The sequence below is a fragment of the Cajanus cajan genome, chromosome 2 (assembly GCF_000230855.2).
Source record: "Cajanus cajan strain Asha chromosome 2, NIPB_CcT2T_4, whole genome shotgun sequence".
In the NCBI taxonomy this organism is placed as follows: domain Eukaryota; kingdom Viridiplantae; phylum Streptophyta; class Magnoliopsida; order Fabales; family Fabaceae; genus Cajanus; species Cajanus cajan.
In genome coordinates this window covers 46,659,108-46,686,972 of record NC_138518.1, presented here as the reverse complement: position 1 = coordinate 46,686,972, position 27,865 = coordinate 46,659,108, and the positions used below count along the sequence as shown (strand labels likewise).

The following is a 27,865-nucleotide window of genomic DNA, read 5'->3' as shown; positions in this document are numbered from 1 at the left end:
TTATTATCTTGTATACAAAAAATGACATTAAAGTATAAAAAAAGTCAAATTTCATTAACTGATATATTGATATATTTAATTTAATATTTTGTTCTAGCTAAATTTCATTAAATAATAAAAACTATATATACAAAACATATTATAATATTCACTCTTCCTTTTTTGGAAGAAAAAAAAGGAAAAGATAAGTAGATGACTTGACAAAAAGTTGTTTTTTGATCTATATTAGAATAACATGAAAATCTTTTACTTATTCACATACTAGTCTAATATTGGGATTCTATATTAGTGTCAACAACCGATAACTGTTATCATGTTATTCTAAACATCATGTTTGTATTATATTTCAGTATCATTGTTCATAAAGCTAGAAATATAAGTATTCAAACTATGTTATAAAAATGACAAATTCATGATGTTAAATTTGTTAATTAGAAATAAAAAAGGAAAACATATTGCATTGATAAATGTCATCCTGTAAGTATTGTCATCTATAGTGATCCACTGCATGTAAATCCTTCACCAATCCTAAAAAAAATATGAAAGATGTCAATTTTACAACACTATGATAATTATCATCATCATGTACTATGAAATTAAATTATGCATTTTAATTACTAAAGTAACATTTTAGAAGGGAATGAAGAGATAGAATTTAAGAATTAATAAAATTGAATAGATAAAATGAAACATTTTAGGCAAGGAAAATATTTGTCACAATTATATTTTCTTCCTGAAGCATATTATGTTATTTTTATTTCCCCAACCTTAAAAAATTAAGTAATAATTACCCGTATTTAAAAAGTAATCAATGGTTACATTACATTATATCCCAATGCTTATATATATATATATATATATATATATATATATATATATATATATATATATATGAAAGCCTTCTATTCATCCAATCACACATAACATTATAATAACAGAAAAGAAAAAAAGATTGTTGTCAATATGAAGTATCAAAAATTTAATTATTTCAATTTCAATTAACTCACCTATATCAATTTGTCGCTTTTAGTCATGTTATTAGTGACTTATGGAGTTAAAACAAGGATTTTTGAAATTAGAGAGATGAAAAGATCAATTTTTAATTTGAGGGTTTAGGGTTAAAAACATATTTATCCTAAATTCAAAAGCAGGGAAAAAATAAAATAAACAAAATTTCTCTCATTCATGTTACTTCAAAATGAAACAATCATAATTTCATTGACAAAGGCATCATAGTTTATGAAAACATGATCGATTTTCTGAGTCTAGAGACACTCACACCTGGGTTTTCCTGAACAAGGTAGGTTCCTCTTCAAATAAGATATTCTACAATATAGAAAGTTGGTTTCAAAAGATGATTCAAAGCTGGTGTAGAATTAAAACTAGAACACAAGAAGGAACTTACGAAGTGTTTGCTGAGGGAGAGTGGCTGGAAGCTATATTCCTGTTCAATAGTAATACCATAATTAGCAATAATATAAATGAAATGCTTAAATCATTTTTAAACAATAAGAAGCTTACACATCCAAAATCTGGCAACTAGATGCAGAAGTCTCTGAAATTGTTCAAAGATAAATCACTGAAAGAACATAGAGTGAGATTAAATTTCATAATTTAATGAGTGCTCAAGACTAAGCATAAGAAAAGTATAAGCTAAATTTCAACAAGTGAGCCTAAAGTATGCAATTAAAGGGGTGGAAAAAATTCAAGGAAATATGCTTACACATTCGGTTTTAAGTTCACTATCCAATCAGGAATTCGTCCGCTTAGAGAATTTTTAGTCAGAAAGTTGCATCCGTCATGGACATATGTCTCATTATATCACTGAGGAAAATTAATTAAGAAAAAGTAACCAAAATTTTTTAGATCAAATTATTAGTAGGAAGTAGAATAAAAGTGTTCACTTACAAGTAATTCAATTTTTCCAAGTCTTGAAATGAATTGGGATCGGACTAGTCAACTTGTTGGAGCTCAAATCTCTGAAAGGATAAAAGAGATGATTACTATGATGAAGTAATAGCACATGCCATAGGAAAATTCTAACAATACAATTACAATGTAAGGAGAGGTAATTTCAAGTTTCCAATAATTCCTAAAACTTAAGCTTTAGCAGCTTTATCCTTGAGCAGAACTTGATTGAAAATTGCATTCCTAAAATGCAGACAAAATGTAATAATTTGGAATTCCTTAAAAGGAGAAATTACTCACAATTCTGTCAAACTTGTCAAGTCGGATATGATAGAAGGAATTGGGCCTTCCAAGGATGTGCCCCGCAAATCCCTACCAAAAGAATATTTTCTCAGATAATACAAAGCAAGTTAAGCATGATATGATAGTATAATATTATTTCATTCTTCAACATAGAAGATGTCATGGATGAATCAAGATTGGGACTCACAATCTATCAAGTTTGGTCCAATTCCCAATAAAACTAGGTATCTTCCTAGATAAACTACTCCCATCTATCCTACTACAGAAAATGTTGTGTTATTTCACAATTCAACAAAGACATAAAATGAGGAAAAGAAATTGTATCACATCATGTCACTCACAACTAAGCGAGATTCTTTAGTTTTCCATATGCTTTTGGTATTGTCCCTGTGAAATTATTTGAAGAAAGAAGTCTGCAGATTCATTTAGATAAAAAAGTGAAAAAAGAGGAGTTAGGCATGCATGAGCAAACAGTATGAAATATTGAAATTGTAGATAATTTGTGCATCAAAGAGACAAATTAATGATTGAAATTGATAATGTACACCAAATGAAAATAAAAAAGATTAGTGCCTAAAAAAGATCAATCATTCGGAGAAGCAATTAAAAAATTAAAAATTAAAGATAAAATAGAGGGATATTGAGATTAAGATGTACCATCAGCACCGCGAGGAGGAAATTTCTGAAGATTTAAATCTAAAAAGCAAGCCAATCTACAACACAAAAATTCATATCACAGAAGGAGAATTGGGATTAGGGTTTCACCTTTGTGATCAAGTTTATGACAGCACTTCTTGAACATCATATTCCCCTTTTCGAATTTACACATAAAAACCTTCTAAAGGATGATAGAATAATACAAATGAAATTGCTCATACTTATCAATGCAATCTTCCTCAGGTGTCATCTATAACAGAGCCCACTCCATCCCCTTCGTCCTCGCGCTCTTCCTCTTCCTCGCATGGATCCCCCTTCGAGTGCAGTGCATCACCCACTGCTCTATTTGCTTGAAATGCGTTTACCTATCAAAGTTGGCAAACGCTTCTGTAACCTTAGACTCCCTGGAATTGCAGGAGCAGCTCTACTTATGAACGTTCTGCCCCGCGTGGGAACTGAACCCACTGCCCACGATACACGACGATGTCTCCTGCCTCTCGGCTTTCTAGCCGCCTCTTTCATCCGTCTTTCAGGAACGCCTTCGAGATCAAGGGCGGTCTATTTTTTTCTCTCTCTAAAAGAGCCAAAGTTTACGGATGGATGGGTGCTCTGCTCTGCCTGTGTGCTTGTGTGAATACAGCGAACGTCTCACCAGCTTCATCAAGCTTTTAATTTTTTAAAAATAATATAAAAAAATGGTTGCCATGTGTAACATAAAAAGGTAAAGCAGGTATTTAAAAATTGTGGCAGTTTTAAACCATCGAAAATATCATTACTTGGTACAAGAATTATAATATTTTGCGGCGGTTATTTGAAACCGCCAGAAAAAAAAAACCATAATTTTTTATAGTGTACATTGACAATTTATTAGTAGAAGAGCTTTAAGTTGTATTGAGTTTTGCCTATACCAAATAAAAGTGGGTATAGATTTTTGAGTTATACCTACATTAAATATTTGTAGGTAATTTTTTTTTTTAGTTTTACCTACACAAATTCAAGACTATAGGTAAAAATGTCTGTAGGCATAGGTTAATTTTTTTGTAGTGTTACATAAAATCTAATATAAATATTTTATTAATAATTTTGATATTTTTTTTAATAACATGGACCATTTAATATTTGTTTTAATTATTTAATATATTTTAGAGTATAATATTTGGTATTTTATTAAAGGTTATTATAATATTTTATTAAATAAGAGAAGGAATTTTTAGGATAATTGTGACTAATATATTTTAATTAGAGGGTTAGAGGGAGGTTAAAATTTAAAAATAAAAAAAAAAAGATTTCTGATACATTTTTTTTGTTCCCTTACTTTTCATGTATGTATTTACGTTTTAAAACTCGAAGAACAAAAATAGAAAAGAAATCATCTTAGGGTTGTGCACCCATTGTCTAAAGCTTATATATCCAAGTAAAGGAGAAGTGAAAAATCTCACTTTGGGTATGAATTTATATGTCGGGCAGTGGGATTGACCTCAATCTTGTGTATGTTGTATGCCTATGTATGAGGAGTTTTTCCAAATGCGTTTGTTTGTCTCTTGTTCTTCTTACATGTTCCTAATGACATGAATTGTTTGAATGTATGATCAATTGTATGTTTTGGGTTGTAAATGTATCATTTGAGGTTCATATGGGTTCTTATGGGAAACCTTAAGGGAATTTGTTGTGATAGTTTGTGAAGATGTATTGATTGATATGTGTAAATTGAGTGATTTCAAATGTTAATTGTATGTTATAAAGCAATTTTATCGATTTTATATGTTTATGCATAAAATTAGCTAGATGTCGGTAACTTGTAGTCACTAAGGAGACGTGTTATCCAAGGAGGAAGTTCGCATTCTCGCTTAGCAAGACATGCAAGGTCGCTTCGCGAGAAGCTCTAGGGAGCTCAACTTGCTCAGCTAGCTCAGCTTGCTCAACTAGATGTTGATCGCTCAACAAGAAGGCTCAAGGGACTTAGTTTGCTAAGCTAGATGTTGGTTGCTCAATGAGAGGCTCTAGGGAGCTCAGCTCACTCAATGAGTATTAGATGGTTCTTTTATCCTTATGATCTTGATACTACCATTTTACTAATGATTAGTTGATGTATTTGAGAATTTACAAAGGATATATGAGATGATATGAAGAATATGTGATATGTGAAGTGAGATTATGTGTATGTTATTACATCGAGTTTTTTTGACATGCATTATTCACATAAAAATGTGTTTTAAGGATACAATATGGAATACACCACCAAGGAAGGCCCCCTTATGTAAAATCTTGGGGATCAATCCTTAGGGATAGCTCGATTTGGAAGCCCTAGTCTTGCCTTCATGAGCATGGAATGTATCTTGTGCGACTTAGCTATCATGACTAGACCCTGGTAGTATATGCTTTTAATGAGACTGCATAGAAGGTGTGATCTGTGCCTATTGCATAATGCATTAATATGTAACTATTATTATTTATTATGCTATGACTGAATGACTATGGTTATAACGTTTGTCTGAGTATGCTATATCTTGTTTTGTGCTTATTTGTGTTTGGCTATTGATCCAATTTGCAATGCCTCTAGATTTTTGAGTTTTATAAAGTTTTTTTTATAGACATTAATAAGTTGAAAAAGGTTTGTCAAATTTTTTTATTATCTATGGATTTTAAATTCGTTGATCAAATTCATTGGAAATTTATTATTTCAATGGTTACAAATCCCTCGATAACTTTTTTTTTTCTTGTAGTGCTTCTAGATTTTTGAGTTGTATAAAGTTTGGTGGATAGGTTGAGTCATACTTTTTAAAAGTGACCATAGTATCAAAAGGATAGTCAATGAACACTACTACAAAAAAATCTTTAACAACATTTAAATAAGGTCTTTAACAACACTTTTGTGAGTTCACTACAAAAAAAATTACATTTAGCGACCACCAAAATCGGTCGCTAAATTGCTAAAATCGGTCGCTATTTGCCTTAGCGACCGAATTAGCAATAGCGACCGAATTTAAGTAGTCACAAAAATCCTAGTCGCAAAGCTATATAGCGACCAAAAAATTTTCAGTTGCTATTTAGAGACCGAAAATTTTGGTTTAGCGACCGAAAATTTTGGTCGCAAAATGGTTGCAATGATTTTGGTCGCTGATGTGTATGGGGACCAAATTAGTGACCGAATAAATCAGTCGCTAAATCGGTCGCTAAAGATTTATTTTTTATTTTATTAAATTTTATAAACATTGCAAATTTGGTCGCTACGAAATACTCATATTTGGCCTCTCAAGGATTCTATTTCACAATACTTCATTTTTCAGCATGTTTTGTCCTTAATTACACAATTTTTGAGAAACTTCCCAGAAGGTCACCCATCCCTATATTACTCCAAGTCAAGCACGCTTAACTGTGAAGTTCTTATGAGATAAGCTATAGAAAGACATATGCATATTGTCAGTATACGTAGTACAAATTAATTCATTTAAGTCATCCTCAAATATACAATCTCATACTTATACTATCTTTGGATCCCTCTCATTTCGGTATATCCGAACCATTATAAAAATATAATAATATATTTAATAATTATATTACCAATAATAATAATTATATTATATTTAATTAATCTTTATTTATATATACTTACTTTTATAATTAACAATCTACTTATTTCTATTTAAAATTAATATTATGATACAATTTAAATTATCTATTATAAATTTAAAAATTTAAATAATAATTTTTATATTTAAAAATGAGAAGGGTTATAATAACACTGGTATAACTTTTACTAAGTATTACATTGTTCAATAACTTTATATTAAATGTGAATTTTGTAAATCCAACCGTTAAATTAAAAGTTCATATCACTTTATATGTTTATATCAAGTTTTGTTAAAATTGAAAAACAACTTGAAGGTAATCAAAGTGCTCATATTTTAATATATTTTGAAATGTATATGTTACGTCAATTTTATTTTACAAGAATGAAGTATCAAATGATATTGAATTCATATAAAATTTTGTATATATGATCTAAGAGTAAAAACCTTTCAATCTAACGGTTAAATTTATCAAATTCACATTTAATATAAAGTTATTGAGCGATATAATACTTAGTAAATGTGACACCCTCTACCCCAACATACATATACAGTAGTTATAAAAAAAATAAAATTTTTCATCAATAAAAATCAAATTTCCAACCACGTAAGGGTAAAGAGTTCACATTCATAAACTTAATCCAAATAACATGCCAGTAAAATTACAAAGAAATAAAACTGAAGCCTCACGCCGATGATCACCTGTATAATAGTCAAAGCAAAACAACACGAAAAAGGGAGTGAGAAACATCTCACTCTAGCTCACAGTGTAGAAATGTATGTCGAATAGCCAAACACAAACAAAACAAGTATAACATAGATAAGTTAATAATAACATCACACTCATCTAAGACATAAATCATCACTTTATCATATAACATTAAAAATGCATAAGTATGGACACAGACTACATATTATTATGCATGTGGCGCAAGTAAAACATCACATGGCATATTGCCGCTAGCAATACACGAAGAGTAGTCTAGGAGTACATGCCGGGTCACACCCTCTGCGCACTCTCACTAGAAGGATATACTACCAGAGTCTCGTCGGGATAGCTAAGCCGCGCAAGATACATCCCATGCACACAATAGGCGAGACTAGGACTTCCAAACCGAGCTATCCCCAAGGACCAATCCCTAAAGTTTTTACACTAGGGGGCCTTCTCTAGCGGTGTATTCCATATCGTACCCTTAAAACACTTATGCAAATGATGCATGTCAATCAAGACTCTATGCATTCTCATATCACATTATCATTTCTCATTCCCATATCACATTATCATGTCTCATTATCACTTTTCACATCATCTCATCATATTCACATAGTCATCACTTTTCACATCATCTCATCATATTCACATAGTCATCATTTTTCACATCATCTCATCATATTCACATAGTGTCTACAAAGCACTCAAAATCATTTCAAAACTGATCTATTTTCAAAAATAAACACATATTTATACATCTCATTCAACAAGGAACACATCAGAATAATCAGAAAGCAAAACAGAAAACATTCATATTTTGCCTGTTTCTCATAAGGTTCCTACAGAGCACTCTAATTCATATCAAAACTTGTTTATTTTCAAGATTATATACATATTTACACTCAGCAAATATCAAGAAACACAACAGAAAACTCAGAAGGTAAAACAGAAAATATTTAAAATTTGTCTCTTACAATTATCAATGCATTCCCTTAGGATTTTCCATAGGAACCCATAGAAATCACTACAAAAAAATGTGTGATTTGTGGCGGTTATTTTGGCGGTTCAAAACTGCCACAAATGGCATTACCGGCGTCATTAATAATCGCCGGATCTACGGTCGCCAAAAACCGTTTGTGGCGGATATTTTGTAAACGCTGGTTTTGGGCGCCAGAAAAATCAATCTCTTTGTGGCGGTTTCAAACCGCCACAAAATTCATCTAAATTTTGCTTGATTCAACATTTCTGGCGGTTTTAAACGCCCAGAAACTGTAAAACAAGTAACATTAAAATTCATTTTGTGGAAGAACATGGTGTCTATGTTATGCAAGGTCTAGTTTTTCTCAACAACACTCAGTCTATTATATATAATTGAAACAATTGCAAACTTTATAATAAAGTCAAGTCAGTGCTGAGTTTTTGAAAATGCAATGTTCGAAATGGCTACAAAATAATAAAGCTAGTTCCAAAAAAAAAAGAAAATTAGAGGACTCCATCATCAAACAAAGAGACTAAGAAACACTGCAGATATGCATTGAGTTGAGAATTAGGTAAGAAGCTATACATCTATACTTTTTGGTGTATAAAGCTATTAGAAATTATGATAATCATGGGATCCATTCTCTTTGGTGGAATATCTCAACGGGTTTCACCCGCCCTCTAATTAATAACTAGATCTAGAACAAAAATTTATGAATAATGAAAATTAAGGAGGAGCTTGTGTTGTGAAAGATTGTATACATTATTAAATTAACTAGCATCTGTCAGCTCTAGTGATCTTCAGCCTCTTCACACTGTTTTAGCTAGACTAGTCTAATTATTTTATCTAATATGAAACATTAGGAAATTTAAATAGATAAATGATATTTTACTCATAAAAAGAACAAAATATTATATTCAACTAACATAAATATTATATCAATATTTAAAATATTAAAAATTAGGAACAGTTAACAACAATAAGAATTTTTTTCTTACATTTATTTAAAATAGATAAAAAGTCATATCTTAACTTTTCTATTACCATGTTGCCTAGTATGGAATTACTATTGTGAGCCAAGTAATTAAGGTCTTTAAAGAAATATGGACAGTATATTTTTTTTTATCACAAACAACTATTCACATTTAATTTTTTATTGCAATAAAATTCATGCTTGTATCCCTTGTTTTCATTCCACGCAATGAATAGAATTTAATTTGGATAGAATCAAATAACAAATAAACTGATTTTAACAATGTTAGAATTTTATCAAATTGTTTTTCCAAGATCCAAATATTTCATTAAATAACAAATTCTTAGAAATGTTGCGAGGCAAGAGACAAGAATAGGGAACTTAACTACAAATTGTAACACAAGATTTTTAAATATATTTGTAATACTAAAATATTCAAGAGAGAATAAGCATAGGGGATAAGAAGATCCACTTACTTTGGTCCATGAATTAGAATTCAAGATCTTTAGTCATCTTTCCTGACTCCACTGTCTCAACACATGCAGCTTCCAACTTATGAGTAAAACCCCCTAATTTTTCATTATTATCCAGCTTGGTTCTAGTAAATAATAACAGAATCATGTCAATAACAGGTTCAGAGAAAAGGAAAAGAATAGGGGAGAACATGAAAGAGGGAAAATAAATAAATCAGTTTATACAAGAACATAAATATAACAAAATTAAACCAAGTGCAAGGACATGTGAGCAATTAATCCGACTGATGAGGCAATGGTAGCATGTAACGTGAGGCATGGTTCTCATGTAAAAAAGAAAAAGAGAAACTAAGCGGGCAACAGCTAGAAAAGCTCGTAGCTCAATGTTACGCAACAGTGATTGGCCCTTATTTGAGTAGCAAACACTTCTAATGGCCTAATGTATTTTCTTCCATTGAGTCTGTTCTCTTCTCGGTATACACTTAGTCAAACATTTTTTTTATATAAGTAATTGACCCAACTAATGCATTAGCTTTTAAGGAAATAACCACTTTTTTCGTTAACTTCTTAAAGGAACATTCACAAAAAGAAAAGGTAAATATTTTTCTTAATTAGAGCCCACTATATTTCAGTTAATTAATTAGTTTTCATGAAAAACACTTTTATTTTGAAAAAGTTCAGGTTTCTAATTATTTTGGGAATCTATTTTTTAGCTCTCTGTTAAAATTAAAAACTGCCATGAGATTGAGATAACCTATCGAATTTCAATTAAACAATAGCTTCTGCATTTTACAAAACCTCTAAAAGGTAAATCACCTTTCTATACATTCTTAACACCACTTTTAAGAGCTCAAAAAATCGGGCAAAGCAAACATACATGCTTATGGTTTTATATACAAATTGGGAATAAGAAATAGATAAAAGTAGATCATATATATGAATTGGTTAAGGTGTTATCGGAGTCAAACTATGAAAAGTCAGAGGAAATGACAGAGTGTGGGGCTTATTAATACTCATACTCAAAGTCAATGACTCAATTTCATTACTTTCTCTTGATTTCACTAGACATTTCTCCAATAGGAAATGTCACTAATTATATTCTTCTTTGTCTTGCAATTGTTTGCATGCTCAAGGTTATCACTAGCCAATGAAGGAAGAGAACATTGCTTAATCACCCCAAGGCCCATTATGAACATGGGTGCTGTTCTTGATTTGGAGTCACTAATGGGTAAGCAACAGAAAATAGCAATGGAAATTGCAGCTCTAGAGTTCAATAACCTGAGTTGTTCCAAGATGGATTTGATTCAGCTCGAGCAATTGCTAGTGGTAAATCATTACTGCATTTGGTTTACATCTTTTGAAGAACAAGATAATATTTGTTTCATTTAGAGATATAATTAGGCTGTTTATAATCTTTTACCTAACATATGAAGAGTTGGTCCATGCCAAAATACCAATGTGGCAGTGTCTCTGACCAAGTGGTTAAGACTAAGACAAAGAGTGCCCTCATTCTTATTATGCAAACTTGAGTTCCAACACAAGTTAGGGGGGACTCATGCACCAACCAAACACCCACAAGCAGAGTAAAAATCCACCAAAACATTAGCAACAAATACATTTGATTCCACCAAACCCACCTTCAAAACACACCCTTGAATCCTTTGATTATCATTATCACAGCTAAATACCTGTGCTGTTTGTGATCTACTGATTTTTTTATGTCTATTTTAAGGCTTGTCTAACAATTATATAATGCTTGTTTTTACTTGTTCAGTTGCTGTATCTATCCTTATACTTCTTTAATTGTCTTCATATCCTTATTTAACCCTAGTGCATCTATTTTATTGTGACAGAGCAAATCAAAAGTAGAGAAGAATCAAGCAATGGAACATATCAGCACTTTCTAGTTGAGGTTCTTCCTCTTTTAAAACAATCATAGATTTAATAATCAACAAATTAATGATCATGAAAAACATCATGAACAAGCCAATTTCTATTCAGAACATCAAAAACAAATAACACTCGTAATTTCAAAAGGCAAATAACATTGTAATTTCAAATCAAAACGTTAAAAAATAAATAAAGAACATTCGTATTCCCTTACCTCAAATTTGTAATCTCTGAAAAAATTTGTTCCACCTAAAACCTTTGAATGTTGACAACATTGGACTGAGCTTTCATAGTTTCAATGTCATGATTTAACCGTTGCTTCCAGTCATAAAGTAAAGCCTCGTCGTGTACAAGTTTGGAAGCAAAATAGATATTTGATAGGTAAATAGCAAGTTAGCAACATTATAAATTGCAAAATCAAATGAGTATAACATGATACACTGATACCTGAGGCAACTGTACAGTCACTTTGTTTGGAAAAAGGCGATTAAGTTGCTTCATGACTGTGGGTTTCTTTGCTCCTATCATGCAGTCTACTCAAGTTATCCTAAACAAAGGGTGTTAAGTATATTTCTTCATGAATAGAAACAACTTCTGGACAAGTATATAATAGAACTGGGGCAAACCTTAAACATTTCATTAATTGCAACTTTGCCAAGGTCATCCACTCCAGAGCCATCTACTCGTAGTAAATGATTTGCTGCAGTATAAATCACAAATGAATTATACGTGCCAAAATTATATAGTGCAGTGTACTAATATGCAACTAAAGAAACAGAAGTACAATCAAATACATTGAATTACCAGAACAAAAGAACCCACGATCATCTTCGCAAAGGCCACCAAGATCATTGCCATCTAGAATTGATTTATCAAACCTAACCCCAATTTTTGAAGCCCTATTATCTTCAAAAGCCGGGAGAACTTTGGCCCAAGAGCCATAGCTTGGTCCCCTGCTTAATATAAAAGAGGGAAAAAATCCATTTGCTAGACCAATAAATTAAACTAATGGACTAGAAATAGAAAGAAGAGAGGAAAATAACTAGTGGGAGAATAAAATATCCACCCAAAAAAGTAATTAAAAATGTGAAAAAGAAAAAAACAAATAAGTAAGCAAACAAGAAGAGTAAGAAGAAATTGAAAAGATGAAAGGAGGGCGAGATCTAACGATGCAGAAAAGGAGACATAATAAGACATACCATTCTCCTTGGCCTTGGATTCGTGCAAACAAAGATGAGAAGACACACCTGCCACACAAAATGCTTTCCTTATAAAGTTCACTCAATATGCGTATACAACTCACACTCCCTTACCTCAAATTCGTAATCTCTGAAAAATTTGTTCCACCTAAAATCTTTGAACAAAAAAATCATAATGAAATATTATACATAGCAAAAATAGGGAATCAAAATAGATATGAATCGAAAACTCACCTTAAATGGAAGCAATCGATCGAAAAACAACGTAGAGTAGAGAAAATTTAAAGAAAGTCTTGCGAAATCACTAATCCTAAATTGGACAGTTTGCGAAATGGTTTTGTTGCAAATTAGCTCCCGTTATGTTGAGCGTTTGACAGAAGCAGAAGAAGTTTGGGCGTGAAGCGAAGCCCGAGCATGCTTTTTTTTTTTTCTTTTTTGCTAAAATCTTATTTTAGTCCCTTATAATTTTTTTTTTATTTCAGTTTAGTTTCTCATTAATTTTTTGTCTCAATTTGGTCCCAAACTAATTAATTGATTTCAATTTAGTCCTAAATTAATTAATTGGTTTTAATGTGGGATTTTCCGTCCAAATTGCTTTAACGGTGTTTACTTTTGGCCACGTGGACGCCACGTAGATGCATATGTGGCATCCACGTGGATGAGAATTTTTTCGAAAACACCTGGACCCAGAGCGGTCCGTTCTGAAACCGGAACGGGCCGTTCTAGGTGCACTTTTGGTGTGTTAATTTTGCATCCGGAACGGCCCGTTCCAAGTGCAAAATTAACACGCCCAAAATGCACCAGAACGGCCCGTTCCAGTTTCAGAACGGGCCGTTCCGGTTTTATTTTATTTTTTTATATATAAAATATTAATAATTTTATAAAATATATATTATTAATTATATTTTAATTATGTTATTATATCCAATAAAATAAATATATTAATATTTTTTTATATTTTATTTTATTATGTTTATCTTATTAATTTTTATCATTTTATTCCTTTAATCTTAAATAAGTTGCAAAAAATTATAAAGTGATATTCCTTTTATTTTATTAATTATTATATTTTTTAATAAAATTAATTAAAAATATTGATTTAATTGCATTTTTTATCCCTCAAGTATTACAATTGTGCAGTTTTGTGATCTCCAAGATTTTAATTGCATAATTTTAGTCCTTAAAGAATTGCAATTGCGCGATTTTGGTCCTTCAATTTTTAATTGAACAATTTTAGTCCCTCAAATATCATAATAGTATGATTTTTGTTTCTCACATTAAAAAATAATAATTTTAATATATATATATATATATATAATGTTTTAAAATTAAATAATTATTTATCTATTCAAATTAACGTATATTATAATTTTTGATATTATATCAATAATATTATTAATATATTTATAGATAAACTAATAATTTGATAAATATAACTTGTTATATATTAATATACTTTTACAAAAATATAAGTATATTAATTAGAAATATATATATGATCTTATATATTTATATTTTTGTAAAAGTATATTAATATATATTAAGTTATATTTATCAAATTATTAGTTTATTTATAAAAAGGGTAAAAATATTATTGATATTAATTTATCAGTAATATTAAAATACTAATAATATATAAATTTTATTTATTTAGTAATAGTAAATATATATCATTTGATACATTAAAAAAAATAATATACGTTAATTTAAATAAACAAACAATTATATAGTTTTAAAACATTATATATATATATTAAAATTTTAAAATTATTAAATTTTTAATGAGAAAGACTAAAATTCCACAATTATGATATTTGAGAGATTAAAATTGTTCAATTAAAAATTGTGAGACTAAAATTACACAATTATAATCTTTTAAGGACTGAAATTACTCAATTAAAACCTTAGAGATCAAAATTGCATAATTATAATATCAAAAACACAATTAAGTAAAGAATATTTTATTCACAGTTCTGGAACGGGCCGTTCTGAAACCAGAACGACCCGTTCTGATTTCAGAACGACCCGTTCTGCTTCACTGGTGGTGTTTTAATTTTGCAACCAGAACGGCCCGTTCCGGTTTCAGAACGGGCCGTTCCGGGTCCAGGTGTATTAAAAAGAATTTTCTCATCCACGTGGATGCCACGTATGCATCTACGTGGCATCTACGTGGCCAAAAGTTAACTCCGTTTAAATAATTTGGACGGAAGTCCCACATTGAAACTAATTAATTAATTTGGGACTAAATTGAAACCAATTAATTAATTTGGGACCAATTTGAGACCAAAAATTAATGAAGGACTAAATTGAAACAAAAAAGATTATAAGGGACCAAAATAGGGTTTTAGCCTTTCTTTTTTGATTTTAAGTTCTTCTAACTCTTTATTTTTATTCTTTTAATTTTTTAATAAGAATAACAATATAATTTAATTAAGTTGTCCACGTGAATATTATAACAGTTTTGTGGTGGTTAGAATAACCGCTAGAATTATAACATTTTTTTGGCGGTTTATTGAAACAGCCAGAAAAAAACCCCCATTAATTAACTACTTTTTTATAGTGAATCTCAATTCATACAATTAATTACATATAAGAAAATAATAGGCAAAACAGATACAATTGGGAAAAACCCCTCATACATAAGTATACAAAAAATGCAACAAACACAGGATTGGGGGCCAATCCCACTACCCAGCATACAATCCCACACCCAGAGCGAGGTTTCTCACTCCCCCCTTACCTCGATAAGCAGGAGCCGAATCTTGTTGGTCGCCCCCTCTAGGTTCCCCTTCGTCTTCAAAGAGAGAAAGGAGGAAAAAAATTAGAAAATGAAAAATGAGTTTTAGAGAGTGCAAAACGCTTTATTTATAGGCATCAGGCCGCGGCCAGAACGGCCTGTTCCGAATCCGGAACGGCCCGTTCTGAGCCCGTAGAACACGTACAAAAGCCTCTCCAAGAACGGCCCGTTCCAAAACCAGAACGGCCCGTTCTGGGGTTTTCGGAACGACCCGTTTCAATGTGGAACGGACCGTTCTGAGTCAAACTTCGTTCTTTTAAAATCACATCTGGAACGGCCCGTTCCTAAAGTGGAACGGCCCGTTCTGGGTTAAAATTTTACCCACGAATGCTTGATTTGGAACGGCCCGTTCCCAAAGTGGAACAGCCCGTTCCAGAGCTATGAAAATCGAAATTACTGATTAATAAATAAATAAATAAATAACGTATATATATCAAAATAAAATATCAATATAATTTAAAACATGATTTTCTTCAAATAATAATTATAACAAAAATATCATAATTAATAATATTATACAAAATAATTTTCATAAATGATTATTATTAAAAACCTTTAAAAATTCAATCAAACCCATTTAATTAATCAAAATAATTATAAGGAAATAATCTTCATAAATACAAAAATAAATAATAATTATTCGTGGTATTAGTAGAAAAATTCGGGGTGTTACAATTCTTCCATCCTTTTAAAAATTTCGTCCCCGAAATTACCTGAAGCAAATAAAAATGGATATGTCTCCTGCATTTGACTTTCTAATGTTCCAACTTAGACTTCTGGAATACTACACACGAGTCCACAACTTCCTCTACTCCTCTCTTCACCTTAGACCACCACGCTTCCGCTACACCACTCTCATACATCCTCCTAAGGTCTTAATCCATCTAATAGCTCCTAAGTGAAATACTAAGAGTACTCTTATTTCCTTCTTCTAAGACCATCTTCCTTAATTCGGGATTATTAGGCACATAGATTCTATCCTAAAACCACAAAATACCATCAACTTCCACTCGAAAAGGGCTATCCATACCCTTACCAATCCTCTCCACTTGGTTCACTAAGAAAGGATCTAATTCTTAGGCTCCTCTAATCTCATCCATTAATTCGCTAGTCACCTTCGACAATACTCAATTCAATGCTTCTAAGGGTAAGCTCACAAATCAAGCTTAAATCTCTAAACTCTTCAATCAAATTTAACCTTTAAATCATCAAAACGATAGATGAAGGATCATCCTACTCAAGGCATCTGTCACCACATTGCCTTTACCTAGATAGCAACTGAGATTAAAATCCTAGTCCTTAAGAAATTCCAACTATCTCCTTTGGTCAAAAGATATTTAAGACTCTAACAATCACTAAATACCTCAAACTTAGAATCATATAGGTAGTGTCTCCAAATCTTAATATAATATCATAACTACTAACTCATAGATAAGGTAGTTCCTCTCATGAATTTTCAATTGCCTATAAATATAAGCTACTACCTTTCCTTCTTGTATCAACAATGCATCCAAATTCATCTTATAAGTACTACTATATACCACAAAAGGCTTACTAAAGTCCAATAATATTAACACTAGTCAATCTTGCCTTAAGAGTTGGAACTACTCTCACACTTACTATCCCACATAAAGACAATACTCCTCCTAGTGAATGTAGTTAAGGGCATTGCTATCTTAGAAATTTCTTCAATAAATCTCCAATAATAATAAGCTAATCTCATAAAACTCTTATTCTCACTAACTGGCTTAAATGTCTCCCCACTTAAACACAACTTCTAGAAAACTTATCTCATACAATAATAAAAAAAATAAAATAAAATAACATAAAATAAGATAAAATAAAGTAGTAATACTTAGAAAACTTAACATACAACCGTCTTGGATATATCTCCACCCTCAACTACAATATGATCATATCACACCCTAAGATCAATCTCACTAACCACGCGACATTCACCAATTGATCCCTAAGGTCATCTATCCACATATCAACATACATGCATAATAAATCATATTAGAATACCTATTTTAAACCTTCAAATATACCATCCATAAGCATGTACATGGACAACCCTTACCACATAGCATCATACAACCTTAAACAACCTCTCAATCCACATGAAAACACCTCAAAACATCTTAACAAAATCAATTTTTATCCTTGCATTGCCTACTAACCCGAAAACATTATTACAGCCTACTTCTCCTTTCAACAACTATCAAAGAAAATAACACATAGAGAGTTTTACTCATCCAAATGATCTCAAACCTATCTTAAACGAAAGCTAAGAGAATAAGCTACAACTCTTATGAAGACATAAGATTCTAAAAGGATCATCTTCTTAGCTAAAAATTTCAAAAACCGCAGCAGATATACTCAGCGCTTACAACTAGACCTTTGATCACCAAAGTAGCTATAACTGGAGTTCTAGACCTCTGTTTTACCTGATTCTAGTTCCATTGGAAAGATAACGTCCAAGGATACAACTTTTATGAAGAGCATAAAATCTAAATCTGTCAATATGGTACTCATACTGGCACAAAAAAACTGCAGCAAAAATATCCTCTATACCAAACAGCAATAGTATATCAATATATCTAAGCCCACAAAAATACATCAACCCTTCCAAACTCACACCTCAACTTCATATTCAAGCTTTCCACTACAATCCTAAACCAAAACAACTCACATATTCAGTACAAAAGGCTTAGAAAATAAAATTCACATGCTACCTAAACCATAAAAGATCAACATGCAACCATCAAACTCTAGAAATCATCAACACTTCAATCTCTCCTTAAGAATACCAAAACTTCAATTCTCAACATACATCATCCTTGGATTCAATCACTACAACTATAGCTTTCAAAAATTCCACCAACCGTAAACTCTTAATACACTAAAAAAAAAAATTAATGTCTTACCCAAATCTAAGGCCTCAATAGTTCCTACAATATTAGCACAATATCTCGTCTACCACTACTCGCACATATGCTCGCAATACGAGCGATACCACTCAACCACTACTTCTTACGTAAGCAAGAAGTATCAAAACAAATAAGCAAAACAAGTATAACATAGATAAGTTAATAATAACATCACACTCATCCAAGACATAAACCATCACTTTATCATATAACATTAAAAATGCATAAGTATGGACACGGACTACATATTATCATGCATGTGGTGCCAGTAAAACATCACACGGCATATTGCCGCTAGCAATACACGAAGAGTAGTCTAGGAGTACATGCCGGGTCACACCCTCTGCGCACTCTCACTAGAAGGATATACTACCAGAGTCTCGTCGGGATAGCTAAGCCACGCAAGATACATCCCATGCACACAATGGGCGAGACTGGGACTTCCAAACCGAGCTATCCCCAAGGACTAATCCCCAAAGCTTTTACACTAGGGGGCCTTCTCTGGCGGTGTATTCCATATCGTACCCTTAAAACACTTATGCAAATGATGCATGTCAATCAAGACTCTATGCATTCTCATATCACATTATCATTACTCATTCCCATATCACATTATCATGTCTCATTATCACTTTTCACATCATCTCATCATATTCACATAGTCATCACTTTTCACATCATCTCATCATATTCACATAGTCATCATTTTTCACATCCTCTCATCATATTCACATAGTGTCTACAGAGCACTCAAAATCATATCAAAACTGATCTATTTTCAAAAATAAACACATATTTATACATCTCATTCAACAAGGAATACATCAGAACAATCAGAAAGCAAAACAAAAAATATTCATATTTTGCCTGTTTCTCATAGGGTTCCTACAGAGCACTCTAATTCATATCAAAACTTGTTTATTTTCAAGATTATAAACATATTTACACTCAGCAAATATCAAGAAATACAACAAAAAACTCAGAAGGTAAAACAGAAAACATTTAAAATTTGCCTCTTACAATTATCAATGCATTCCCTTAGGGTTTTCCATAGGAACCCATAGAAATATCAATTCATACAATTAATTAAATATAAGAAAACAATAGGCAAAACAGATACAATTGGGAAAAATCCCTCATACATAAGCATACAAAAAATGCAACAAACACAGGATTGGGGGCCAATCCCACTACCCAGCATACAATCCCACACCCGGAGCAAGGTTTCTCACCCCCCTTACCTCGATAAGCAGGAGCCGAATCTTGTTGGTCTCCCCCTCTAGGTTCCCCTTCGTCTTCAAAGAGAGAAAGGAGGAAAAAGATTAGAAAATGAAAAATGAGTTTTAGAGAGTGCAAAACGCTTTATTTATAGGCATCAGGCCGCGGCCAGTGTGAGACCCTTCTACCCCATAATAAATAAGTAACAACAATAAGAATAATTCAATAAATATAACATCAAGAAGGGTCCACATATTTTAATAAAAACTCATAGGTTCACAAGTCTTGAAATAAATAGAAATAATAATAATAATAATAATAAAGTTTTACTCTTAAAAGAAAATTATCAAGGTCTCTAAAGAAAATGAAAGGAATCCAGAATTTACAAATATAAGGTGAATATAAAACTCTTAAAAATAAGTCTCCTCAAACGACAAATAACAATTCATAACTAAAGCATCCTAAATTCATGCCCCAATGTCACATCCTATCAGAGCAGAACCCTTTCCCTTTAGAACTCAACACTATGAGTGCCTTCATCTTCACCTAAAAGAAAACCACATAAAAACATGACGGTGAGAGATAGATAACATCACATATGAACATAGAGCTACCCAATTCCCACCCCACACCGTGCACCAAAATATCATCATTAAATATAAACAACAAATACATCTCATATAATTACCAAACATCATTTTTTTTTTCAATCATACAAGCTTTCATACACATGCTCACTATATGCTCATACACATCTCCTCTCCTAAGAGTCTCAACTTGGCACTCCGCACAATGGGCGTACCTCGTCAATTCCCTTAGTTGTTGCCAATGCGGGCATACCGTTCTCACACCCTCCCAGGGCCGGTATGTTGTACGGTTAAACACCCAGCGGCCCGTGCAAAGGCAATCCACCCACCGTTAAACCCTCTGTGGCCAGTGAGCTGCGCAGTTAAACACCCAACGGCCCACGCATGGAATGCCTCCCGTCATGGCCCCCCTGTCTCAACCCCTCTCTGGGCCCAGGGTCCAATGCAATATAGCCACGTCTGGCTTCTCAAGCACCACATGCAACTCATAAGTCTCATGCAACTCATGCATCCCACGTAACTCATAATTAATGCATCTCCATTATATAACATCATCACATGTCAATAACAATCCGTGCAATATCATCCTCACATGCTAGGTACCTATCATTAAGTTATCAACATCATAGATCACAAATTTCACATAATTCTTCACACACATCACAATATCTATGACATTCAGTTAATAATTTAACCATAACTCGAGATATACATATCCTTTCTAAGTGATCCCAACTCCATTAGAATCCTAACATCAATATCTACAACTTTCATGAATAACACAAATCCTAATAAAGTCGTTTAGGTTACCATTCAGGGCTCACAAAAATTGATGTTGTGGTTCGCACACAGATTGGAAGGCTCACATTGAAACTCACATAACTTGATCAAATATTAATATTTTTACACGATTCTTGTGTCTAAATGGTAGCCCCAGATGTCTAGTTTCTAACAAAACAAACGGCACTCGATTTGGATAACTACATAGAAAGATATCGCAAAATTACAAACGTATGTCGGGGTCCCGACGCCCGACGCCCAAAACTGGCGCTGAGCGCCCAAATCTCTGCCCAGACTCCCCTCTGTGCAATTAAACCTGCGTTTTACGAGTTCCAACAAGGTTTTTACCAATTTTCACTACTTCTACACCCCGTTGGTTCAGTTTAACTCCATTTATATTCTTCATACGTTCCAAATCAATCCAAACACATCTCAAGCCTCAAAAATTGGTTTCCATTGGTTTTACAAAAAAAAATCTAAACTCTTCTTAACACATAAAATTCAAGTCATCAAATTTAAGGATAAAGAATTAACAAGAAAGCCCCAATGGAATTCAAAGACAATTCAAGAAATAAGTTCTTCCAAATGAATTAAGAATTTAGAACATCGATTGCACAGATAATCGTTCAGAATTTTAAATAGAGTTCCTAGAGGGACTTAGGGATTGCCCTCACTACCCGAACACCCCTATATTCACATATGAAGAAACCCATCCCCCCCGTACCTTAAGGATGATGAACGAAGGCCAACAGAAGAACGACGGAGCAATCTGAACACTTTACGCCTTCCTTCAAGAATTTTCTCCTCCCCCCTCTTCCTTCAAGCGTCTGACGTTAAAATGAATATTAGGTAACTGACTACCCCCAAAACCCCTCTAATAATTCCGACTGGGCCAGGCCCATACTCACCCGCCCATCCCCCTCTATTTAATTAAAATGTAAATAAATAATTAAAAAAAATAAAACAGTTTCAACTTCTATAATTATTTAAAATACTAATTTATTTTCTGCTCTCTAGAATATAAATATAAATAACTACTAGACTCAAGTTTCTCTCGTAAATATAATTATTATTATTTAGAATCTACTGCAATTTTATAAAATTACTAAATAAAATGATATAAATTATTTTCATAAAAATAGTAATTAATTAAAATTTAATTAATTAAAAATTTAGGATGTTACAACTCTCCCCTCCTAAAAGAAAATTCGTCCTCGAATTTACCTGAAGCAAACAATTCCGGGTAAGAATCCTTCATCTTCTCCTCAAGTTCCCAAGTAGCATTTTCCGGCGTTGCTCCACCCCAGATCACCTTAACCAAAGGAATTTCCTTACCTCGAAGTTGTTTCACCATTCGATCCTCAACTCTCACCGATATGGTTTCTACTGTCAAGTTTTCCTTAACTTCAAGATGATCCGACTCAATCACATGCGAAGGATCATGGATGTATTTTCGAAGTTGAGAAACATGGAATACATTATGAAGATTTGACAAATGTGGAGGTAAAGCGATTTGATAAGCCACTGTACCGACTCTCTTAAGAATTTGATACGGACCGATGAAACGAGGTGTAAGCTTTTTAGACTTCAATGCTCTACCAACCCCAGTCCACGGAGTGACTTTCAGGAATACATTATCTCCTTCTTTGAATTCTAAGTCCTTCCTCCTCTTATCAACATAACTCTTTTGTCTACCCTGGGCTGTTCTCATTCTATCTTGAATTAACTTAACCTTCTCTGTGGTTTGTTGTACTACCTCCGGTCCTAATACAAGGTTATCTCCCGGCTCACACCAACACAAAGGTGTTCTACACCTCCTACCATATAGTGCTTCATAAGGTGCCATGCCTATGCTAGAATGAAAACTATTATTATATGTAAACTCTATCAAAGGTAAGAAGCTATCCCAACTACCCCCTTGATCTAACACGCAGGCTCTAAGTAAATCCTCTAATGACTGTATAGTTCTCTCAGTCTGACCGTCGGTTTGAGGGTGATAAGCTGAACTAAGTCTAAGCTGAGTCCCCAATGCTTGTTGCAAACTCTCCCAAAATCTAGAAGTAAACCTAGGGTCTCTATCTGAAACTATGCTAGATGGTACACCATGCAATCTCACAATTTCACTAATGTAAAGCTTAGCAAGTTTCTCTAGGGAATACTTAATATTAATAGGTAAGAAATGTGCACACTTGGTCAATCTATCTACAATCACCCAAATAGAATCGTGCCCTCCAACAGTCCTAGGCAAAGCAACTACAAAGTCCATGGAAATGCTATCCCACTTCCACTCTGGTATACTCAAGGGTTGAAGTAATCCTGAAGGTTTTTGGTGTTCTACCTTAGCCTTCTGGCATACTAGGCAAGCACTCGTAAACTCCTCTATGTCTCTCTTCATTCTAGGCCACCAAAACATCTTCTTCAAGTCTTGATACATTTTGGTTGAACCTGGATGGAAACTAAGTTTGCTTTTATGCCCCTCTTCAAGTATCAAACGCCTAAGGGTAGCCTCACTAGTACACACACACGGTCACCAAATCTTACTACTCCATCGCTACCCAATACAAACTCTCCACCACTACCTCCTTCTATCGCCTCTCGCCTAGCCACTAAGAATGAATCCTCTAACTGAGCATCTCTAATCTCCTTCAACATGTCATTACTTACACGAATCATGCCTAATCTTATGCTACTAGAGGTAGTCTCACAAGCTAAACTTAGATCCCTAAACTGAGCTAGAAGGTCCATCTCTCTAATCATCAAGGAAGATATGTGAAGTGATTTTCTGCTTAAAGCGTCCGCTACGACATTTGCCTTACCTGGGTGATAACTCAACTCAAAATCATAGTCCTTCAAGAACTCAAGCCATCTCCTTTGTCTCATATTTAACTCTTTCTGATCGAACAGATACTTAAGGCTCTTATGGTCGCTAAAAACCTCGAATTTAGAACCATACAAATAGTGTCTCCAAATCTTTAAAACAAATACTACAGCTGCCAATTCAAGATCATGGGTAGGGTAATTTCTCTCATGGATTTTCAACTGCCTAGAAGCATAAGCTACTACCTTTCCCTCTTGCATCAACACTCCACCTAGCCCCATCTTAGAAGCATCACAATATACTACAAAAGGTTTATTAAGGTCAGGCAAAACTAGAACTGGTCCACTAGTCAAATTTTCCTTAAGGGTTTGGAAACTAGTCACACACCTACTATTCCATACAAAGGGAACTCCCTTTCTAGTCAATTCAGTCAAAGGCAATGCTATCATAGAAAACCCCTCTATAAACCTCCTATAATACCCAACTAGTCCAAGGAAACTTCTAATCTCGCTCACAGATTTAGGGGATTCCCACTTAAGCACAACTTCTACCTTAGAAGGATCTACACCGACCCCCCCCCCCTTTGAAATCACATGACCTAAGAAACTCACCTTTTCTAACCAGAAATCACACTTAGACAATTTAGCATACAACTGTTTCTCTCTTAAAATCTCAAGTACTACCTTTAAGTGCTCTTCATGCTCCTCTTTAGTTTTGGAATAAATGAGTATGTCATCTATAAAGACAACTACAAATTTATCCAAGTACGGATGAAAAATTCTGTTCATATAATCCATAAAAATTGCAGGAGCATTAGTCACACCAAAAGGCATTACAAGGTATTCATAATGTCCATATCTAGTCCTAAATGCAGTTTTGGGTATGTCCTCCTCTTTCACTCTAATCTGATGGTAACCTGACCTAAGATCAATCTTACTAAACACACATGCGCCCACCAGTTGGTCCATAAGGTCATCAATCCTAGGCAATGGATATTTATTTTTAATCGTTACCTTATTGAGTTGGCGGTAATCTATACACAACCTCATGCTACCATCCTTCTTCTTCACTAATAGGACAGGTGCTCCCCAAGGTGATACACTAGGTCTCACAAACTTCTTCTCTAACAGCTCCTCTAGTTGTTTCTTAAGCTCGGCTAACTCCAAGGGCGACATCCTATAAGGTGCAGCTGAAATGGGTCCCGTCCCCGGTATTAAAACTATGGAAAACTCTGTCTCCCTCTCGGGTGGTAGATTAGACATATCCTCAGAGAACACATCAGGGTAATCGCATACTATAGGTAATCTATCCAAGACAGCGCTACTCTTAGAACTCAAAGAAGCTAGTAACATGTATACCTGGGCATCTTCTCTCAGAGACACCTCAACCTGGTTGGCAGTCAAAAAGTCTTTGCTCTTTCTCTCAAGGGGTTGACCAAAAACAACAGTTTTATCAGCACAGTTCAAAAGAACATGGTTGGAAGATAACCAGTTCATACCAAGAATGATGTCTAGCTGACTCAGAGGCAAACAAATTAAGTCAACTAAGAAGTCTCTACCATTAATATGAACACAACAATTCAAGCATACGCCGGACGTAGAAACTGACCCACTAGTTGGCGTCTCCACACTCAATACAAAAGGTAAGGAAGAAACAGGCAATCTCAATTTGGAAACACAAGCATGTGATATGAACGAATGAGTCGCACCCGAATCAAACAATACAACTAAAGGAATTCCAGCAATGAAACCCATACCTTGGATCAAGTCGTCCGATTGAGCGGCTTCAGTACCACTCAAGGCAAATACTCTCCCTGTAGCTTTCGGCTTACTGGCACTGCCGCTAGCACTAGCACTCCTGCTGATATCGGTACCCCGACTAGCACTAGCACTCCCCCCAGCCTCTCCACTAGCCGTCACTGGTCCTTGCTGTGCACGAGGACAATCTCGAGAAATGTGCCCCCGCTCATTACATCTGAAACAGGTGACCTCCCTATCCCCACATTGATTAGCTCGGTGCCCTGGCCTCCCACACTTGAAGCAAGTGAAGGAAGGAGTAGAACCAGTACTCCCAGCTCTAGATGTCTGGCTCGTGGATGGAGCTTGACTCCTCCTATGCACTGAACCCTCACTACCCCCGTTACTGTTTGAATTTCCAGCAGGACGAGAGTAAGGCTTACTCCTGCTAGAAGACCCATGCCTGCTCTGATTCCTTACAGGCCCTCCACTTTTGTAGTGAGCAACTCTAGCCCGATTATCTTCATCATAAACTCTGCACTTGTTCACCAGCTCGTGGAATCTAGCAATGCCCTGGTAGTTGAAAGCTTGCTTGATTTCCGGTCGAAGACCACTAATAAATTTCACACATTTCGCTTCCTCATTTGCAACACCCTCATAAGCGAGACAGAATCGTACCAGTGCCTCAAACTTGGCCACATAATCTGCCACAGTATCATCCCCTTGCTTCAGCTCAAGGAACTCCACCTGCTTTTTGTTGCGAATATCTTGTGGGAAATACTTCTCCGAAAACAACCTCTTAAAATTATCCCACGTCATCGGAGTACCCTCAGCAATCATCCTCTGGTAGGTACTCTGCCACCAGATTCCAGCATCTCCAGACAACATGAAGGCAGCCAAAGATACCCTCTGTACCTGTGGACATTCAATAGCTTGGAATATCTTCTCCACCTCAAACATCCAGTCAGCAGCACCATCCGGGTCATAGCCACCACGGAAGGTAGGTGGATGGTTCCTTTGGAACCGAGCAAGCCAGTCCACTTCTTGATGTTGGTTCAGGTTGCCTACAGCCTGAGCCATAGCCATCAAGGCCTCAGCGATAGCACGATCATTCCTACCTCCCCCAGACATCACTTTTCTTATTCACAGAAAAGTAGAGAGTCAAAACAAAACAAACCAATTAAAACAATCATCTCAGTTAAACAACATCACAGCACAACCCACAGAAACATAGCAAGCTCATAACTCAAGGCCGAATGAATCGACCTGCTCTGATACCACTAAATGTGACACCCTTCTACCCCATAATAAATAAGTAACAACAATAAGAATAATTCAATAAATATAACATCAAGAAGGGTCCACATATTTTAATAAAAACTCATAGGTTCACAAGTCTTGAAATAAATAGAAATAATAATAATAATAATAATAATAATAAAGTTTTACTCTTAAAAGAAAATTATCAAGGTCTCTAAAGAAAATGAAAGGAATCCAGAATTTACAAATATAAGGTGAATATAAAACTCTTAAAAATAAGTCTCCTCAAACGACAAATAACAATTCATAACTAAAGCATCCTAAATTCATGCCCCAATGTCACATCCTATCAGAGCAGAACCCTTTCCCTTTAGAACTCAACACTATGAGTGCCTTCATCTTCACCTAAAAGAAAACCACATAAAAACATGACGGTGAGAGATAGATAACATCACATATGAACATAGAGCTACCCAATTCCCACCCCACACCGTGCACCAAAATATCATCATTAAATATAAACAACAAATACATCTCATATAATTACCAAACATCATTTTTTTTTTCAATCATACAAGCTTTCATACACATGCTCACTATATGCTCATACACATCTCCTCTCCTAAGAGTCTCAACTTGGCACTCCGCACAATGGGCGTACCTCGTCAATTCCCTTAGTTGTTGCCAATGCGGGCATACCGTTCTCACACCCTCCCAGGGCCGGTATGTTGTACGGTTAAACACCCAGCGGCCCGTGCAAAGGCAATCCACCCACCGTTAAACCCTCTGTGGCCAGTGAGCTGCGCAGTTAAACACCCAACGGCCCACGCATGGAATGCCTCCCGTCATGGCCCCCCTGTCTCAACCCCTCTCTGGGCCCAGGGTCCAATGCAATATAGCCACGTCTGGCTTCTCAAGCACCACATGCAACTCATAAGTCTCATGCAACTCATGCATCCCACGTAACTCATAATTAATGCATCTCCATTATATAACATCATCACATGTCAATAACAATCCATGCAATATCATCCTCACATGCTAGGTACCTATCATTAAGTTATTAACATCATAGA

General features: G+C 34.1%; 1 protein-coding gene and 2 long non-coding RNA genes across 5 annotated transcripts; all 3 read right to left on the bottom strand.

The window, feature by feature from the left end:
* Window positions 1–316: 316 nt before the first annotated feature.
* On the bottom strand, window positions 317–3,549 carry LOC109809667 (uncharacterized). Of its 3 annotated transcripts, XR_014431491.1 has the most exons (11): window positions 3,090–3,548; window positions 2,869–2,924; window positions 2,553–2,624; window positions 2,399–2,470; window positions 2,209–2,280; window positions 1,909–1,979; window positions 1,724–1,824; window positions 1,522–1,579; window positions 1,406–1,444; window positions 1,280–1,326; window positions 317–528 (listed from the first exon to the last, which is right to left on the bottom strand). It is a non-coding gene; the product is annotated as an uncharacterized LOC109809667 (long non-coding RNA). The 3 variants fall into 3 exon arrangements; XR_014431490.1 differs by lacking the exon at window positions 2,399–2,470 and having other exon boundaries at window positions 3,090–3,545; XR_014431492.1 differs by lacking the exons at window positions 2,399–2,470; window positions 2,869–2,924 and having other exon boundaries at window positions 2,977–3,549.
* A 16,271-nt stretch (window positions 3,550–19,820) lies between these two features.
* LOC145955288 (uncharacterized) lies at window positions 19,821–21,853 on the bottom strand. Its single transcript, XR_014431915.1, has 2 exons — window positions 21,700–21,853; window positions 19,821–20,154 (listed from the first exon to the last, which is right to left on the bottom strand). It is a non-coding gene; the product is annotated as an uncharacterized LOC145955288 (long non-coding RNA).
* Window positions 21,854–22,155: 302 nt separating this feature from the next.
* On the bottom strand, window positions 22,156–26,660 carry LOC145954973 (uncharacterized). The gene is made up of 3 exons (XM_083069668.1): window positions 24,906–26,660; window positions 23,555–23,867; window positions 22,156–22,739 (listed from the first exon to the last, which is right to left on the bottom strand). Exons 1-3 carry the CDS (start codon window positions 26,658–26,660, stop codon window positions 22,156–22,158), a joined length of 2,652 nt encoding a protein of 883 aa, XP_082925794.1.
* Between the last annotated feature and the right edge of the window lie 1,205 nt (window positions 26,661–27,865).

What these genes read in the sequence shown, in the direction of transcription:
- LOC145954973 (XM_083069668.1), bottom strand. Translation starts at nt 26,660, where the DNA reads ATGTCTGGGGGAGGTAGGAATGATCGTGCTATCGCTGAGGCCTTGATG. An exon ending in AGCTGTTAGAGAAGAAGTTT is followed by an intron (nt 23,868 to 24,905) that starts GTGAGACCTAGT and finishes CTGTTCGATCAG; the next exon opens with AAAGAGTTAAATATGAGACA. An exon ending in GCGAGAGGCGATAGAAGGAG is followed by an intron (nt 22,740 to 23,554) that starts GTAGTGGTGGAG and finishes ACCTTGTATTAG; the next exon opens with GACCGGAGGTAGTACAACAA.